At 42.3% G+C, this 13,641-nt stretch overlaps 2 protein-coding genes across 2 annotated transcripts in view; one reads left to right on the top strand and one right to left on the bottom strand.

The window, feature by feature from the left end:
• Positions 1-9,157, top strand: part of eml4 (EMAP like 4) — a 44,837-nt gene extending 35,680 nt beyond the window's left edge. The window contains exons 19-24 of the mRNA XM_079230002.1: positions 1,154-1,242; positions 1,344-1,441; positions 2,433-2,520; positions 7,911-8,009; positions 8,290-8,420; positions 8,697-9,157. Of these exons, the coding sequence (XP_079086128.1) occupies positions 1,154-1,242; positions 1,344-1,441; positions 2,433-2,520; positions 7,911-8,009; positions 8,290-8,420; positions 8,697-9,131 (940 nt within the window). The 3' untranslated portion in view covers positions 9,132-9,157. The remainder of the gene's footprint in view (positions 1-1,153; positions 1,243-1,343; positions 1,442-2,432; positions 2,521-7,910; positions 8,010-8,289; positions 8,421-8,696) is intronic.
• Positions 9,158-12,258: 3,101 nt separating this feature from the next.
• LOC306746762 (uncharacterized protein) lies at positions 12,259-13,406 on the bottom strand. Its single transcript, XM_079229724.1, has 3 exons — positions 13,338-13,406; positions 12,941-13,042; positions 12,259-12,392 (listed from the first exon to the last, which is right to left on the bottom strand). Exons 1-3 carry the CDS (start codon positions 13,381-13,383, stop codon positions 12,307-12,309), a joined length of 234 nt encoding a protein of 77 aa, XP_079085850.1. The 5' UTR covers positions 13,384-13,406; the 3' UTR covers positions 12,259-12,306.
• Positions 13,407-13,641: the final 235 nt, after the last annotated feature.

Genomic DNA, 13,641 nt, shown 5'->3' with positions numbered 1-13,641 from the left:
CTGGTCTAACTGGTCTCTCTCTCTCTCTCATGCTGGTCTAACTGGTCTCTCTCTCTCTCTCATGCTGGTCTAACTGGTCTCTCTCTCTCATGCTGGTCTAACTGGTCTCTCTCTCTCATGCTGGTCTAACTGGTCTCTCTCTCTCATGCTGGTCTAACTGGTCTCTCTCTCTCATGCTGGTCTAACTGGTCTCTCTCTCTCATGCTGGTCTAACTGGTCTCTCTCTCTCATGCTAGTCTAACTGGTCTCTCTCTCTGGTCTAACTGGTCTCTCTCTCTCATGCTGGTCTAACTGGTCTCTCTCTCTCATGCTGGTCTAACTGGTCTCTCTCTCTCATGCTGGTCTAACTGGTCTCTCTCTCTGGTCTAACTGGTCTCTCTCATGCTGGTCTAACTGGTCTCTCTCTCTGGTCTAACTGGTCTCTCTCTCTCATGCTGGTCTAACTGGTCTCTCTCTCTCATGCTGGTCTAACAGGTCTCTCTCTCTCATGCTGGTCTAACTGGTCTCTCTCTCTCATGCTGGTCTAACTGGTCTCTCTCTCTCATGCTGGTCTAACTGGTCTCTCTCTCATGCTGGTCTAACTGGTCTCTCTCTCTCATGCTGGTCTAACTGGTCTCTCTCTCTCATGCTGGTCTAACTGGTCTCTCTCTCTCTCATGCTGGTCTAACTGGTCTCTCTCTCTGGTCTAACTGGTCTCTCTCTCTCATGCTGGTCTAACAGGTCTCTCTCTCTCATGCTGGTCTAACTGGTCTCTCTCTCTGGTCTAACTGGTCTCTCTCATGCTGGTCTAACTGGTCTCTCTCTCTGGTCTAACTGGTCTCTCTCTCTCATGCTGGTCTAACAGGTCTCTCTCTCTCATGCTGGTCTAACTGGTCTCTCTCTCTCATGCTGGTCTAACTGGTCTCTCTCTCTCATGCTGGTCTAACTGGTCTCTCTCTCTCATGCTGGTCTAACTGGTCTCTCTCTCTCATGCTGGTCTAACAGGTCTCTCTCTCTCATGCTGGTCTAACTGGTCTCTCTCTCTCATGCTGGTCTAACTGGTCTCTCTCTCTCATGCTGGTCTAACTGGTCTCTCTCTCATGCTGGTCTAACTGGTCTCTCTCTCTCTCATGCTGGTCTAACTGGTCTCTCTCTCTGGTCTAACTGGTCTCAGGTGGTATGTTCTGGATGCGGAGACCACCGACCTGGTGGCGATCCACACTGACGGGAACGAGCAGCTGTCGTTGATGCGGTTCTCTGTCGGTGGGTGAAGTCATCTTTTACAAAGCAGCTGGGCTGTTTTCATGACATTATGAGAGTAGTGAACTACATGACCCAGAATGCACCTCTATCTGTGTCTGTAGATGGAGGTCTGTTGGCTGTTGGGTCTCATGACAACTTTATTTACCTCTACACCGTCTCAGAGAAAGGGCGCAAGTACAGCCGGTACGGGAAGTGCACGGTAAGAGTGCTTGTTGTTTTGCTTTGTTTCCACTTCTTTAACATTTGTATTGTTTTTGTTTGTATTGTTGTATTATTCTTACTAGTGCAGGGCCAGTTTGGGCGCCGGCCTATTACTTGACTTGGGCCATTGCTGCTTACAGCGTTGTGGGTGGGGAGTTCACCCTCACCCTTTGGACTCTAGTGACATCCCAGAGTCTTGTTCAAATGTTTGAATATCCAGAAAAATTCAACAGCCGCTGTGTGCTTGACACCCCTAACCCTATTGAATAGGGGTGGGGGGAAAAAATCAATACAGCTTAGCATCGAGAGTTTTTGCATGCCGATATTGTATCGATACACGGAAGCCAAGTATCGATCTTTTATTATATCAACTATAAGCTTTTTGGTCATAGAATAATACAATCAATTGCTTTTTCAGCCCACTAGATGGTGCTGTGTTGTTTTCTGGTGAGGTCAGCAGAGGTCCCGGATCAGCATGATTGGTAGAAAGTAGGTCAAAATAAACATTGAGACATCGGAGAAAGAAATTAGAAATGCGCCGTCCGCGTTTAACTCTTGGAACACTGAGGTCATTTCCAGTCGATTTTCTCGATTTGACATCATTTCCTAAATTCACCTTTTAAGGCACTTGCATATAAGATACATACCCATGTCTTACGTCATAAATTGGAGAGCAATCTCAGCTCTCTATATAACGAGGCACCATTATCATAAGGCAAAAGTGTAAAGAGAAAATATGACTCTAAAGCTGAAAAGGGGAATCTCCAAAATGTTGCCGGCCGCAGGCAGCAGAAGCAGGAAGTCTTCTCTTTCAGCTAGACGTAAAATTATATTGGTGACTTTATCTTCTCACCTGTTTGAAGAGTCGGAGAATAAAAATCACACTTGTTAGATTATCTTCTCGAATAGAGAACTACAAATACCAGAATTCACTGGTGCTGAAACAGAAAATTAGTGTGTTTTCATGAGTTACCTGAATGTTTTCACAGGGACATTCCAGCTACATCACACACCTGGACTGGTCACCTGACAACAACTTCATCATGTCCAACTCTGGAGACTACGAGATCCTCTATTGTGAGTACTGTGACACCTTCTGTAAGGCGCTCCCACGAGTCCCGAGCACCATGACGCCAGCACACTGTAGGATCCTGATCCTGCCTGTCTGTCTGCCGTGCGTGTTCACGTCCTGTCTGTCTGCCGTGCGTGTTCACGTCCTGTCTGTCTGCCGTGCGTGTTCACGTCCTGTCTGTCTGCCGTGCGTGTTCACGTCCTGTCTGTCTGCCGTGCGTGTTCACGTCCTGTCTGTCTTGCAGACTGTTTCCGCCCCTTCACCCCTACGGTGGTTCATGCTGGGAAGAGACACAGGCCGTTTCTCAATCAGCGTTATTCTCTGTTCTCTATTCTCTGTTCTCTGTTCTCTGTTCTCTGTTCTCTGTTCTCTATTCTCTATTCTCTGTTCTCTGTTCTCTATTCTCTGTTCTCTGTTCTCTCTCTTCTCTGTTCTCTCTTCTCTATTCTCTGTTCTCTCTCTTCTCTGTTCTCTCTTCTCTATTCTCTATTCTCTGTTCTCTATTCTCTATTCTCTATTCTCTGTTCTCTGTTCTCTATTCTCTATTCTCTGTTCTCTGTTCTCTGTTCTCTATTCTCTATTCTCTGTTCTCTGTTCTCTATTCTCTGTTCTCTGTTCTCTGTTCTCTATTCTGTGTTCTCTGTTCTCTCTCTTCTCTGTTCTCTCTTCTCTCTTCTCTATTCTCTGTTCTCTATTCTCTATTCTCTGTTCTCTGTTCTCTATTCTCTATTCTCTGTTCTCTATTCTCTATTCTCTGTTCTCTGTTCTCTGTTCTCTATTCTCTATTCTCTGTTCTCTGTTCTCTATTCTCTGTTCTCTGTTCTCTATTCTCTGTTCTCTATTCTGTGTTCTCTGTGTTCTCTATTCTGTGTTCTCTATTCTGTGTTCTCTGTTCTCTATTCTCTGTTCTCTATTCTCTGTTCTCTATTCTCTATTCTCTGTTCTCTATTCTGTGTTCTCTGTGTTCTCTATTCTCTGTTCTCTATTCTCTATTCTCTGTTCTCTGTTCTCTGTTCTCTGTTCTCTATTCTCTGTTCTCTATTCTCTATTCTCTGTTCTCTATTCTGTGTTCTCTGTTCTCTATTCTCTATTCTCTATTCTCTGTTCTCTATTCTCTGTTCTCTATTCTCTGTTCTCTATTCTGTGTTCTCTGTGTTCTCTATTCTGTGTTCTCTGTTCTCTATTCTCTGTTCTCTATTCTCTGTTCTCTGTTCTCTGTTCTCTATTCTCTATTCTCTGTTCTCTATTCTCTATTCTCTGTTCTCTGTTCTCTATTCTCTGTTCTCTATTCTCTGTTCTCTATTCTCTATTCTCTGTTCTCTATTCTGTGTTCTCTGTGTTCTCTGTGTTCTCTATTCTCTGTTCTCTGTTCTCTATTCTCTATTCTCTGTTCTCTATTCTCTATTCTCTGTTCTCTATTCTCTATTCTCTGTTCTCTATTCTGTGTTCTCTGTGTTCTCTATTCTCTGTTCTCTATTCTCTATTCTCTATTCTCTGTTCTCTATTCTCTATTCTCTGTTCTCTATTCTCTGTTCTCTATTCTGTGTTCTCTGTGTTCTCTATTCTCTGTTCTCTGTTCTCTATTCTCTATTCTCTGTTCTCTATTCTCTATTCTCTATTCTCTGTTCTCTATTCTCTATTCTCTGTTCTCTGTTCTCTATTCTCTATTCTCTGTTCTCTATTCTCTATTCTCTATTCTCTGTTCTCTATTCTCTATTCTCTGTTCTCTGTTCTCTGTTCTCTATTCTCTATTCTCTGTTCTCTATTCTCTGTTCTCTGTTCTCTATTCTCTGTTCTCTATTCTCTATTCTCTATTCTCTGTTCTCTATTCTCTGTTCTCTATTCTCTGTTCTCTATTCTCTATTCTCTGTTCTCTGTTCTCTGTTCTCTATTCTCTGTTCTCTATTCTCTGTTCTCTGTTCTCTGTTCTCTATTCTCTATTCTCTGTTCTCTGTTCTCTATTCTCTATTCTCTGTTCTCTATTCTCTATTCTCTATTCTCTGTTCTCTGTTCTCTGTTCTCTATTCTCTATTCTCTGTTCTCTGTTCTCTCTCTTCTCTCTCTCTTCTCTATTCTCTATTCTCTGTTCTCTATTCTCTGTTCTCTGTTCTCTCTCTTCTCTGTTCTCTGTTCTCTATTCTCTATTCTCTGTTCTCTATTCTCTGTTCTCTGTTCTCTATTCTCTGTTCTCTGTTCTCTATTCTCCGTTCTCTATTCTCTGTTCTCTATTCTCTATTCTCTGTTCTCTGTTCTCTCTGTTCTCTGTTCTCTGTTCTCTATTCTCTGTTCTCTATTCTCTATTCTCTATTCTCTGTTCTCTATTCTCTGTTCTCTATTCTCTGTTCTCTGTTCTCCGTTCTCTATTCTCTATTCTCTATTCTCTGTTCTCTATTCTCTGTTCTCTATTCTCTGTTCTCTGTTCTCTGTTCTCTATTCTCTGTTCTCTGTTCTCTATTCTCTATTCTCTGTTCTCTGTTCTCTGTTCTCTGTTCTCTATTCTCTATTCTCTGTTCTCTGTTCTCTATTCTCTATTCTCTGTTCTCTGTTCTCTGTTCTCTATTCTCTATTCTCTGTTCTCTGTTCTCTATTCTCTGTTCTCTGTTCTCTATTCTCTATTCTCTATTCTCTGTTCTCTGTTCTCTCTCTTCTCTCTCTCTTCTCTATTCTCTGTTCTCTGTTCTCTCTCTTCTCTGTTCTCTCTTCTCTATTCTCTATTCTCTGTTCTCTATTCTCTATTCTCTGTTCTCTATTCTCTGTTCTCTATTCTCTATTCTCTGTTCTCTATTCTCTGTTCTCTGTTCTCTATTCTCTCTCTTCTCTGTTCTCTGTTCTCTCTCTTCTCTGTTCTCTCTTCTCTATTCTCTGTTCTCTATTCTCTGTTCTCTGTTCTCTATTCTCTGTTCTCTGTTCTCTATTCTCTGTTCTCTATTCTCTATTCTCTGTTCTCTGTTCTCTATTCTCTGTTCTCTATTCTGTGTTCTCTGTGTTCTCTATTCTGTGTTCTCTATTCTCTGTTCTCTATTCTCTGTTCTCTGTTCTCTATTCTCTGTTCTCTATTCTCTGTTCTCTGTTCTCTCTATTCTCTATTCTCTGTTCTCTATTCTCTATTCTCTATTCTCTGTTCTCTATTCTCTATTCTCTGTTCTCTATTCTCTGTTCTCTCTCTTCTCTGTTCTCTGTTCTCTCTTCTCTGTTCTCTGTTCTCTGTTCTCTCTCTTCTCTATTCTCTCTTCTCTGTTCTCTATTCTCTGTTCTCTGTTCTCTATTCTCCGTTCTCTATTCTCTGTTCTCTATTCTCTATTCTCTGTTCTCTGTTCTCTCTGTTCTCTGTTCTCTATTCTCTGTTCTCTATTCTCTGTTCTCTATTCTCTATTCTCTATTCTCTATTCTCTGTTCTCTATTCTCTGTTCTCTGTTCTCTATTCTCTATTCTCTGTTCTCTGTTCTCTATTCTCTATTCTCTATTCTCTGTTCTCTGTTCTCTGTTCTCTATTCTCTGTTCTCTATTCTCTATTCTCTATTCTCTGTTCTCTATTCTCTGTTCTCTGTTCTCTATTCTCTGTTCTCTGTTCTCTATTCTCTGTTCTCTATTCTCTGTTCTCTCTCTTCTCTGTTCTCTCTTCTCTGTTCTCTGTTCTCTGTTCTCTCTCTTCTCTATTCTCTCTTCTCTGTTCTCTATTCTCTGTTCTCTGTTCTCTATTCTCTATTCTCTGTTCTCTGTTCTCTCTGTTCTCTGTTCTCTATTCTCTGTTCTCTATTCTCTATTCTCTATTCTCTATTCTCTATTCTCTGTTCTCTATTCTCTATTCTCTGTTCTCTGTTCTCTGTTCTCTATTCTCTGTTCTCTGTTCTCTGTTCTCTATTCTCTGTTCTCTATTCTCTGTTCTCTGTTCTCTATTCTCTATTCTCTGTTCTCTATTCTCTATTCTCTGTTCTCTATTCTCTGTTCTCTGTTCTCTATTCTCTATTCTCTGTTCTCTGTTCTCTCTGTTCTCTCTGTTCTCTATTCTCTATTCTCTGTTCTCTATTCTCTATTCTCTATTCTCTGTTCTCTGTTCTCTCTGTTCTCTCTGTTCTCTATTCTCTATTCTCTGTTCTCTATTCTCTGTTCTCTATTCTCTGTTCTCTGTTCTCTGTTCTCTCTGTTCTCTCTGTTCTCTCTGTTCTCTGTTCTCTGTTCTCTCTGTTCTCTGTTCTCTCTGTTCTCTCTGTTCTCTGTTTTCTCTGTTCTCTGTTCTCTGTTCTCTCTGTTCTCTGTTCTCTCTGTTCTCTCTGTTCTCTGTTCTCTCTGTTCTCTCTGTTCTCTCTGTTCTCTATTCTCTGTGTTCTCTGTGTTCTCTGTGTTCTCTGTACTCGTGTTCTCTGGACTCGTGAAACGTCATCAGTCGCGGCCCAAGTACTGTTCCAATTCAAAAGTCCGCTTCTCGCCAAGAACGGTGAAAATGCCCGGATGTGACTTGATCATCCCATTTTACCCAGGATGCATCAGAGCGGACTTGAGCGTACTTGAGAGCCAATATCCCAGAATGCATTTCGGACCAGCAAACGGGGAACAATGACGGATGAGAAAAACAACTACCGTTGTTGAGTCACAACATTTAATTTTAGGATGTTTTGAGGCGAGAAGTTAGTTGTTTAAGCATCAAATCTGTGGTCGCTTTCTCAGGAATCGGCCGACGGGTTGAGGTCCTGCTCGCGGGACCGTGAGCCCCGCAGCACCGGGCCGTCAGCGCTCTGCTGCCCGCCGAGAGCAGTCTGATCTCGGCTGGACTTTTTGAAATGATCCGCTGGCTCCGATGTCTCCGTATCGATTAAACATGAGATATAATTCAGTTTTGAGGATCTAACAAGCAATCATTATTATTTATGCACAGTCACATTAAATCAGTTTGACTGAGGGAAAGGTTAAGATTTATAACTTAAGATTTTAATTTAACTTTTACTTTGAACTAAAGCGGTGTCTTAGTACTTTTGACTGAATTGTATCTATATATACATATATAATTATATATATGAAATACATATGTTGTTGTCTGATTCTTCACTGTAAAGTATTTTTACAGTCAAACAAAATATGAGTAAACTCATGACAACAACAGCTGAGGTGTCATCAAGTCAGCTGCTGTTCCAATTACAGAAAGACCGTCCTGCGTCCTCGAGAGTCTGGACTCCCAAGTCCAAACTCAAAGTACACAAGTCTGGACTTAGCGTACTTGGTATTGAGAAACGGCCACAATTAGTTCAGCTGACGCCTCTTCCTGCACTGTTCCCTGAGCCACGCCCCCACTGCAGCTGAGCCACGCCCCCACTGCAGCTGAGCCACGCCCCCCGCCACCATACCTTCTTTCTGTAGGACTGTATAGTAGTGTTGTCTAGTCACAGTTGTTTGTTTTCAGGGGATGTTCCGAACGGTTGTAAACTGATCAGAAATCGTTCAGAGTGTAAAGACATCGACTGGGCGACCTACACCTGCGTACTGGGATACCACGTGTTCGGTTAGTACACCTGCAGCACACTTAGAACACCTGTACACTTGGTAAACCTAATGCACATAGTACACCTACTACATTTAGTACACATGCACATTACTACAACTGCTACACTTTTGCCGGTAAAGGCATATTTCAACTCTCTACAAATAAACAGAAACAAGAGCAATAAATCCAAACATGTGACTTACCTGTTGTATCCTTGTTTGGGTTACCTACCTATACTTGTTGTTCAAACTTTGTGATCATTTGTTCCTGTTTCCATATTAATGTGTGTGTTTGTTAGGTGTGTGGCCAGAGGGTTCAGATGGCACAGACATCAACGCTCTGATCAGATCTCACAGCAGGAAAGTGATCGCTCTGGCTGACGACTTCTGTAAAGTTCACCTGTTTGCCTACCCATGCTCCACCCCCAAGGTGAGACGCACACCTTTCTAACGCACTTCATTGAATTTCTGAAGTCTTATATTTAGAGAGTCCAATAAGATGGAATCCTTTAACGTTCCTTCAAACATGATTAACTGAGAATAATTAAAGTATACTGGTGTTCAGTTATACTGGGCTGTAGTTATACTGTTTTCAGTATTTAATTACTTTAAACCAAAATACATCACTCTGTTTTTCACTCCTCCAAAGAACATTAAATAACAGAAAACTTATTAGTCAATCAATAATGTGTTTGTGCTTCTACAGGCACCCAGTCATAAGTACAGCGCACACAGCAGTCATGTGACCAACGTCAGTTTCCTGTATAACGACAGTCACCTGATCTCGACTGGCGGGAAGGACACCAGCATCATGCAGTGGCGTTTGGTGGAAAAGTCTTCGCTCTCTCTCACCGATGGCCTCCTATCTAACTCTGTCCCCCATCGGGTGGACCCCATCTTCGCCCTCCTTCCTCCCGCAGTGTCCACGCCCACACAGGACCACGTCCTTCCTCCGACAGCCAATGGAACCCAAGAACCCTGCCCAGACACCCTGCCCCCAACAAAGTTAGCCCTGCCTAGATCTGAGTTAACCCCGCCCCCCTCAGACAGCACAGTGAGTCTGAAGGACAGCCTGGAGCCGAGTGATGACACCGCCACGCCTAGTGACGAGGGGTTGCCCCCCCTCAGCCCCCCCTCATAGACAGGCAGCATCTCGGTGTGTATGAATGTCGCTACAGCTGTCTTTGTGAGCAATAGGCTGAGTTTTACACCTTGTGAGGACGCTTTTACAAAGACATTTTGTTTGTCCCTCACTTTGTGTTGGACCTCTACATTTCAGGGTTCGGACTTAGTCTTAAGGTTGGAATCAGGTTTACATTCAGTTTGTGTGTGTCAGGGTTAGGCATGTAGCTAGTCAAGGTTTAGTAAGAGTTCATACCATATGATACATAACTCAGTCAAATCACAGAGAGATGAAATGCATATTGATATCATTCAATGTGACTGACACTTCCGGAGGACATCTGTGATGTCCATCCAGAAAGACGCTTTAGAACTCAAGTGAGAATCATCATATACTTAATGTTCTGCTGATCAGAGATCATTCAGCAGACGTTTAATGTCTCCATTCAACGTCTGCTGAAGTTCGACTTAATGTGAAAAAATAGAATCAAGAATTCTCGGTGGTCCAGGTATAACGGTTGCTTTAAGGGGCTCGAGAATGCGGTCAATGAGGGTCTCCAGAAGTACACAAGTACTAAAGTGTGTGTTTATTTTCATCTATCAGCAGTTAAAATACATGTTCCTACAGTTTAATCTAATGTGATGTCACAGTTTGAAACACCTGGAGAGTCTGATTTACCTGAGGAAAGACTGGAAGAGAAGCAGTTACCTGTCCCACCTGAATATTTACTCTTTGAAAAATGTAAAAGCTCACCTTGGTCCAGATGTGCCTTCTACTTGTCTGCCTTAGGGATAAGGGATAGGGGCAGCAGAGGACCTGGAACAGGTGTGGTTAGAGGATAGGGGCTATGGGCAGCACAGGAGCTGGAACAGGTGTGGTAGGGTTAGGGGTTAGAGGATAGGGGTTAGGGGATAGGGGTTAGGGGCAGTAGAGGACCTGGAACATGTGTGACAGGTGGCAATCAGGTAACTTTTTCTCCTCCATTGAGAGTAGAGCCGGTGAACAGGAAGTGAACCTGCATGTCTTACATGTCTTTTAGAAACTAGTTGTTTTTTTAAATTTGGTTTAGCAATTCTTTAGATAGGGTTAAGGTTAACAAACAACTGACTAACAATGTTTTATTAGTGTCTTTATAAAGAAAAATACTGTTAACAATGATTTATGAGTTTCTAATGAATATTGATCAAAGCAATCATGTTCAATGAGCTGCACAACTTAAATTCGAGTTTCATTTACTTATTTGACTTATTTAGTTTTACTGCCAAACTCAATACTTAATTACAATAATTAAATATGAATTGAATACTTCTGACTGATGTTTCACAATAAAAGCCCTCCAGGGAGAAGACGGTATCATGGAAGGCGTTTAATGCAAATCATCCCAGATATGAACTAGACAGGGTTAACCTAACCATAACCCTTAAATTACCCCAACTGAAGGAGATAAGTCAACTACCAGTCCCAGGGTGCACTTCACAAAAAAAAACATCCAATCACAGAGTTCCCCGTTCGGTTGTCTTAGATCTGGTTTTAGTACTAATCCGGTCTCCCATCTCTTGGATCTGTTTTGAGAACCTCTGACCTTCGACACAGTGTCAAGAGATCTGAAGGGATGTAAACGGGAAGTAAACAGAATCGACCTCCAGAGTGAAAACTGTGACTCAAATGTTTTGTAATAGATTGAAGTGGATCAGATGGAGACACAGGATCTGTTTGTATATACTGCAGATATCTGTATATTTCTGTTTATCAGGGGCAGCAGCTCCTCAGCTACACTGTAAAAATCCCATTTAACGCTCACATCTCTCAGCCAATCAGCTCACAGGAAACCCGTGAGAACCTCTTCTCTGATTGGCTGGATCCAGTGACTCGCTGAACAACTGCTGATGTTTGTTTTTACTCTTCTGGACCATTTCTGTTCAAAATGTAATCTGAATGTCATGACGTCACTCATGAATGTGTTTGCCTTGTTAATTCTCTTCAACTGGTCTACACTCGTCTCTGAAGGGACGGCATGGAATCTTGGGACTCACTGGATGTCCAAGGAGGGGTGGTGCCAGAGGGGGGGTGAGAGGGGGGATTATGGGAGAGGTGGTGCCAGAGGGGGGATTATGGGAGGAGGGGTGAGAGGGGGGGATTATGGGAGGGGTGGTGCCAGAGGGGAGGTAATAGGGGGGGATTGTGGGAGGGGTGGTGCCAGAGGGGGGGTGAGAGGGGGGATTATGGGAGGGGTGGTGCCAGAGAGGGGGTGAGAGGGGGATCATGGGAGGGGCGGTGCCAGAGGGGGGGTGAGAGGGGGGATTATGGGAGGCGCAGTGCCAGAGGGGGGGTGAGAGTGGGGATTATGGGAGGGGCAGTGCCAGGGGGAGTCAAAGGGGGGGATTATGGGAGGGGCGGAGTCATAGGGGGTTACGGGATGGCCTGGGTCATGTGGGGATTTCTGGATTCAAGCGTTTGTTTATTTTACAGTTGTCATTCACGACATTGATACCCATGATGATGATTATGTTCATGTGACTGTTTTGAGCCAATTTAGTTTTCTGGGATGCATTCCTGTCAGACGACAGACTGTACTGAAGATTAACAAAAAAATGCAAATAAATCTGTTCAAAACTGAAGACTCACCTCAAGTGTCCTTCCTGTTGCGGTTTCCATGGTGATGTGGTGGTACAGGTGAGTTCAACTCTGGCCTTTAGGTGTCGCTGTAGATACAATATATAGCTACCAGTATTCATGCGCCACAGGAGCTTCTATTAACTGAATAACCAAACAATTATAAGTTAATAAACAGCTATTAGGTGTTTCTAATGCATTGAACATTAACAGATCTCCCTGAGCTTTCTGCCATTTTGATCCCCTTAAAGGGTTTTGGGGGAGCTGCAGCATTCTGGATCAACTGGAGAGATTTAAGAGACTTATTAGAGGAGTCTGATGATAAGGAGTTACAGTAATCCAGTCTAGAAGTAACAAATGCCTCCTGTCTGTACTTGTACTGCTGATACTCTTACTACATGAAGCTGGAAGTACTTATGTACTTTCACTTGAACCAAAAGACACACTCAGGAGGTTGCTGTTTTGTTAAGTTCCCAGAAACAACACTGACACGCGAGTCAAAGTACAGAGAGGAGATCCTCTCACTTTATTTCACAGCATGTTTTTTCATGATGGAAGTATTTCCTGCGCTGTGATTGGGTCAAGCGTTGCACTGGTCGGTGTGGCAACAGGTCCATCCGGGTTTAGAGCAGTTGTTCCTGGTAGTGCAACCCTTTTCTCCGTTATCTGCAACAGTAAACAGCAAACTCATCGACAGAGCCTCAACTCATACCAGAGGAGAATAATAACGCTTTCATTTTAAAATTCATAGTGCTTGCTAGATCCTCTGGATTAATTATCACTGTACACGTGTATACTTATTACACTTCACACACACTTACTTTGCATTTTGCACTCTATTGTTTACATTTAATTTGCTAAATGAATACACTCTGCAGCTGTGCATATATTTAATTCCAGTTATTTGTGTGTGTGTGTGTGTGTGTGTATATATATATATATATATATATATATATATATATATATATATATATATATATATATATATATATATATATATTTATTTATCTTGAGTGTTTATTTGTAACTGAGTTGTAAGGCGCTTCTACGACAACAAATTTCCCCTTGGGGATTAAGTATATATCTATCTATCTTTTTTACAGAGATGTAGCTGTAAATAGGTATTTATTGTCCTGATCTACTGGACCTACATCTTAATCCTTCAATCTTCATTTAAATTCCACAAAATCTTTAAAATCCCGATTTCCACTCACCTCTGGTGTAGCAGGCCTGTTGGATTGGGCCGCTGCAATCCAGCAGCATGTTGTTGACCATCAGGAAATCCTGTCCGTAACACTGGATGTTAAACTTCTGAGCTGCAATACAAACACATAGGATCAGACGTCATCTGTGGCCTTTTCAAATAAATGTTGCAGGAGTCTAAGTGAGAAATGAGTGGATGATCCTAAAGTCAAGATCGACCAACACAGTTTGACAGTTATGAATTTGTGAACACAGACGTTCAGCTGTCCAGAAATCACTGTGATCGTATCTTTTAGTTTGAATAGATGTCAGTGTGATCGTACCTTGTTCCTTTAGTTTAAATAGATAAATGTGTGAGTGTGATCGTACCTTTAGTTTAAATAGAAAAATGTGTGAGTGTGATCGTACCTGAACAAAGTGGCAGCAGCAGCAGTAACAGCAGGTAACCCTTCATGATTCTGGTCTTTTGTCAATGCAACTCAAGTAGCAAACGTGTAATAAGGAAAAGAGCGAAGCTGGACTTTTATCCTCTGCTGACACACACACACACACACACACACACACACACACTGACACACACACACACACTTCAAAGTAAAAAAACAAAAAACGTTTTATTTTAGCTACGTTTCAGTCGATGTTTCTGCTGAGTCATGACTACATTTTCCTGCACTTTGGACACTGAAGTAGAACAAACAGTTCGTCCCACTGC

Source organism: Taurulus bubalis (assembly GCF_910589615.1).
Source record: "Taurulus bubalis genome assembly, chromosome: 14".
In the NCBI taxonomy this organism is placed as follows: Eukaryota; Metazoa; Chordata; class Actinopteri; order Perciformes; family Cottidae; genus Taurulus; species Taurulus bubalis.
This window is presented reverse-complemented; position numbering and strand designations above follow the sequence as displayed.

Coding starts and splice junctions, on each gene's coding strand:
- LOC306746762 (XM_079229724.1), bottom strand. CDS start 13,383: ATGAAGGGTTACCTGCTGTTACTGCTGCTGCTGCCACTTTGTTCAG. Junction 13,043..13,337: donor GCTGCTGCCACTTTGTTCAG/GTACGATCACAC, acceptor TTTGTATTGCAG/CTCAGAAGTTTAACATCCAG. Junction 12,393..12,940: donor ACAGGCCTGCTACACCAGAG/GTGAGTGGAAAT, acceptor TTACTGTTGCAG/ATAACGGAGAAAAGGGTTGC.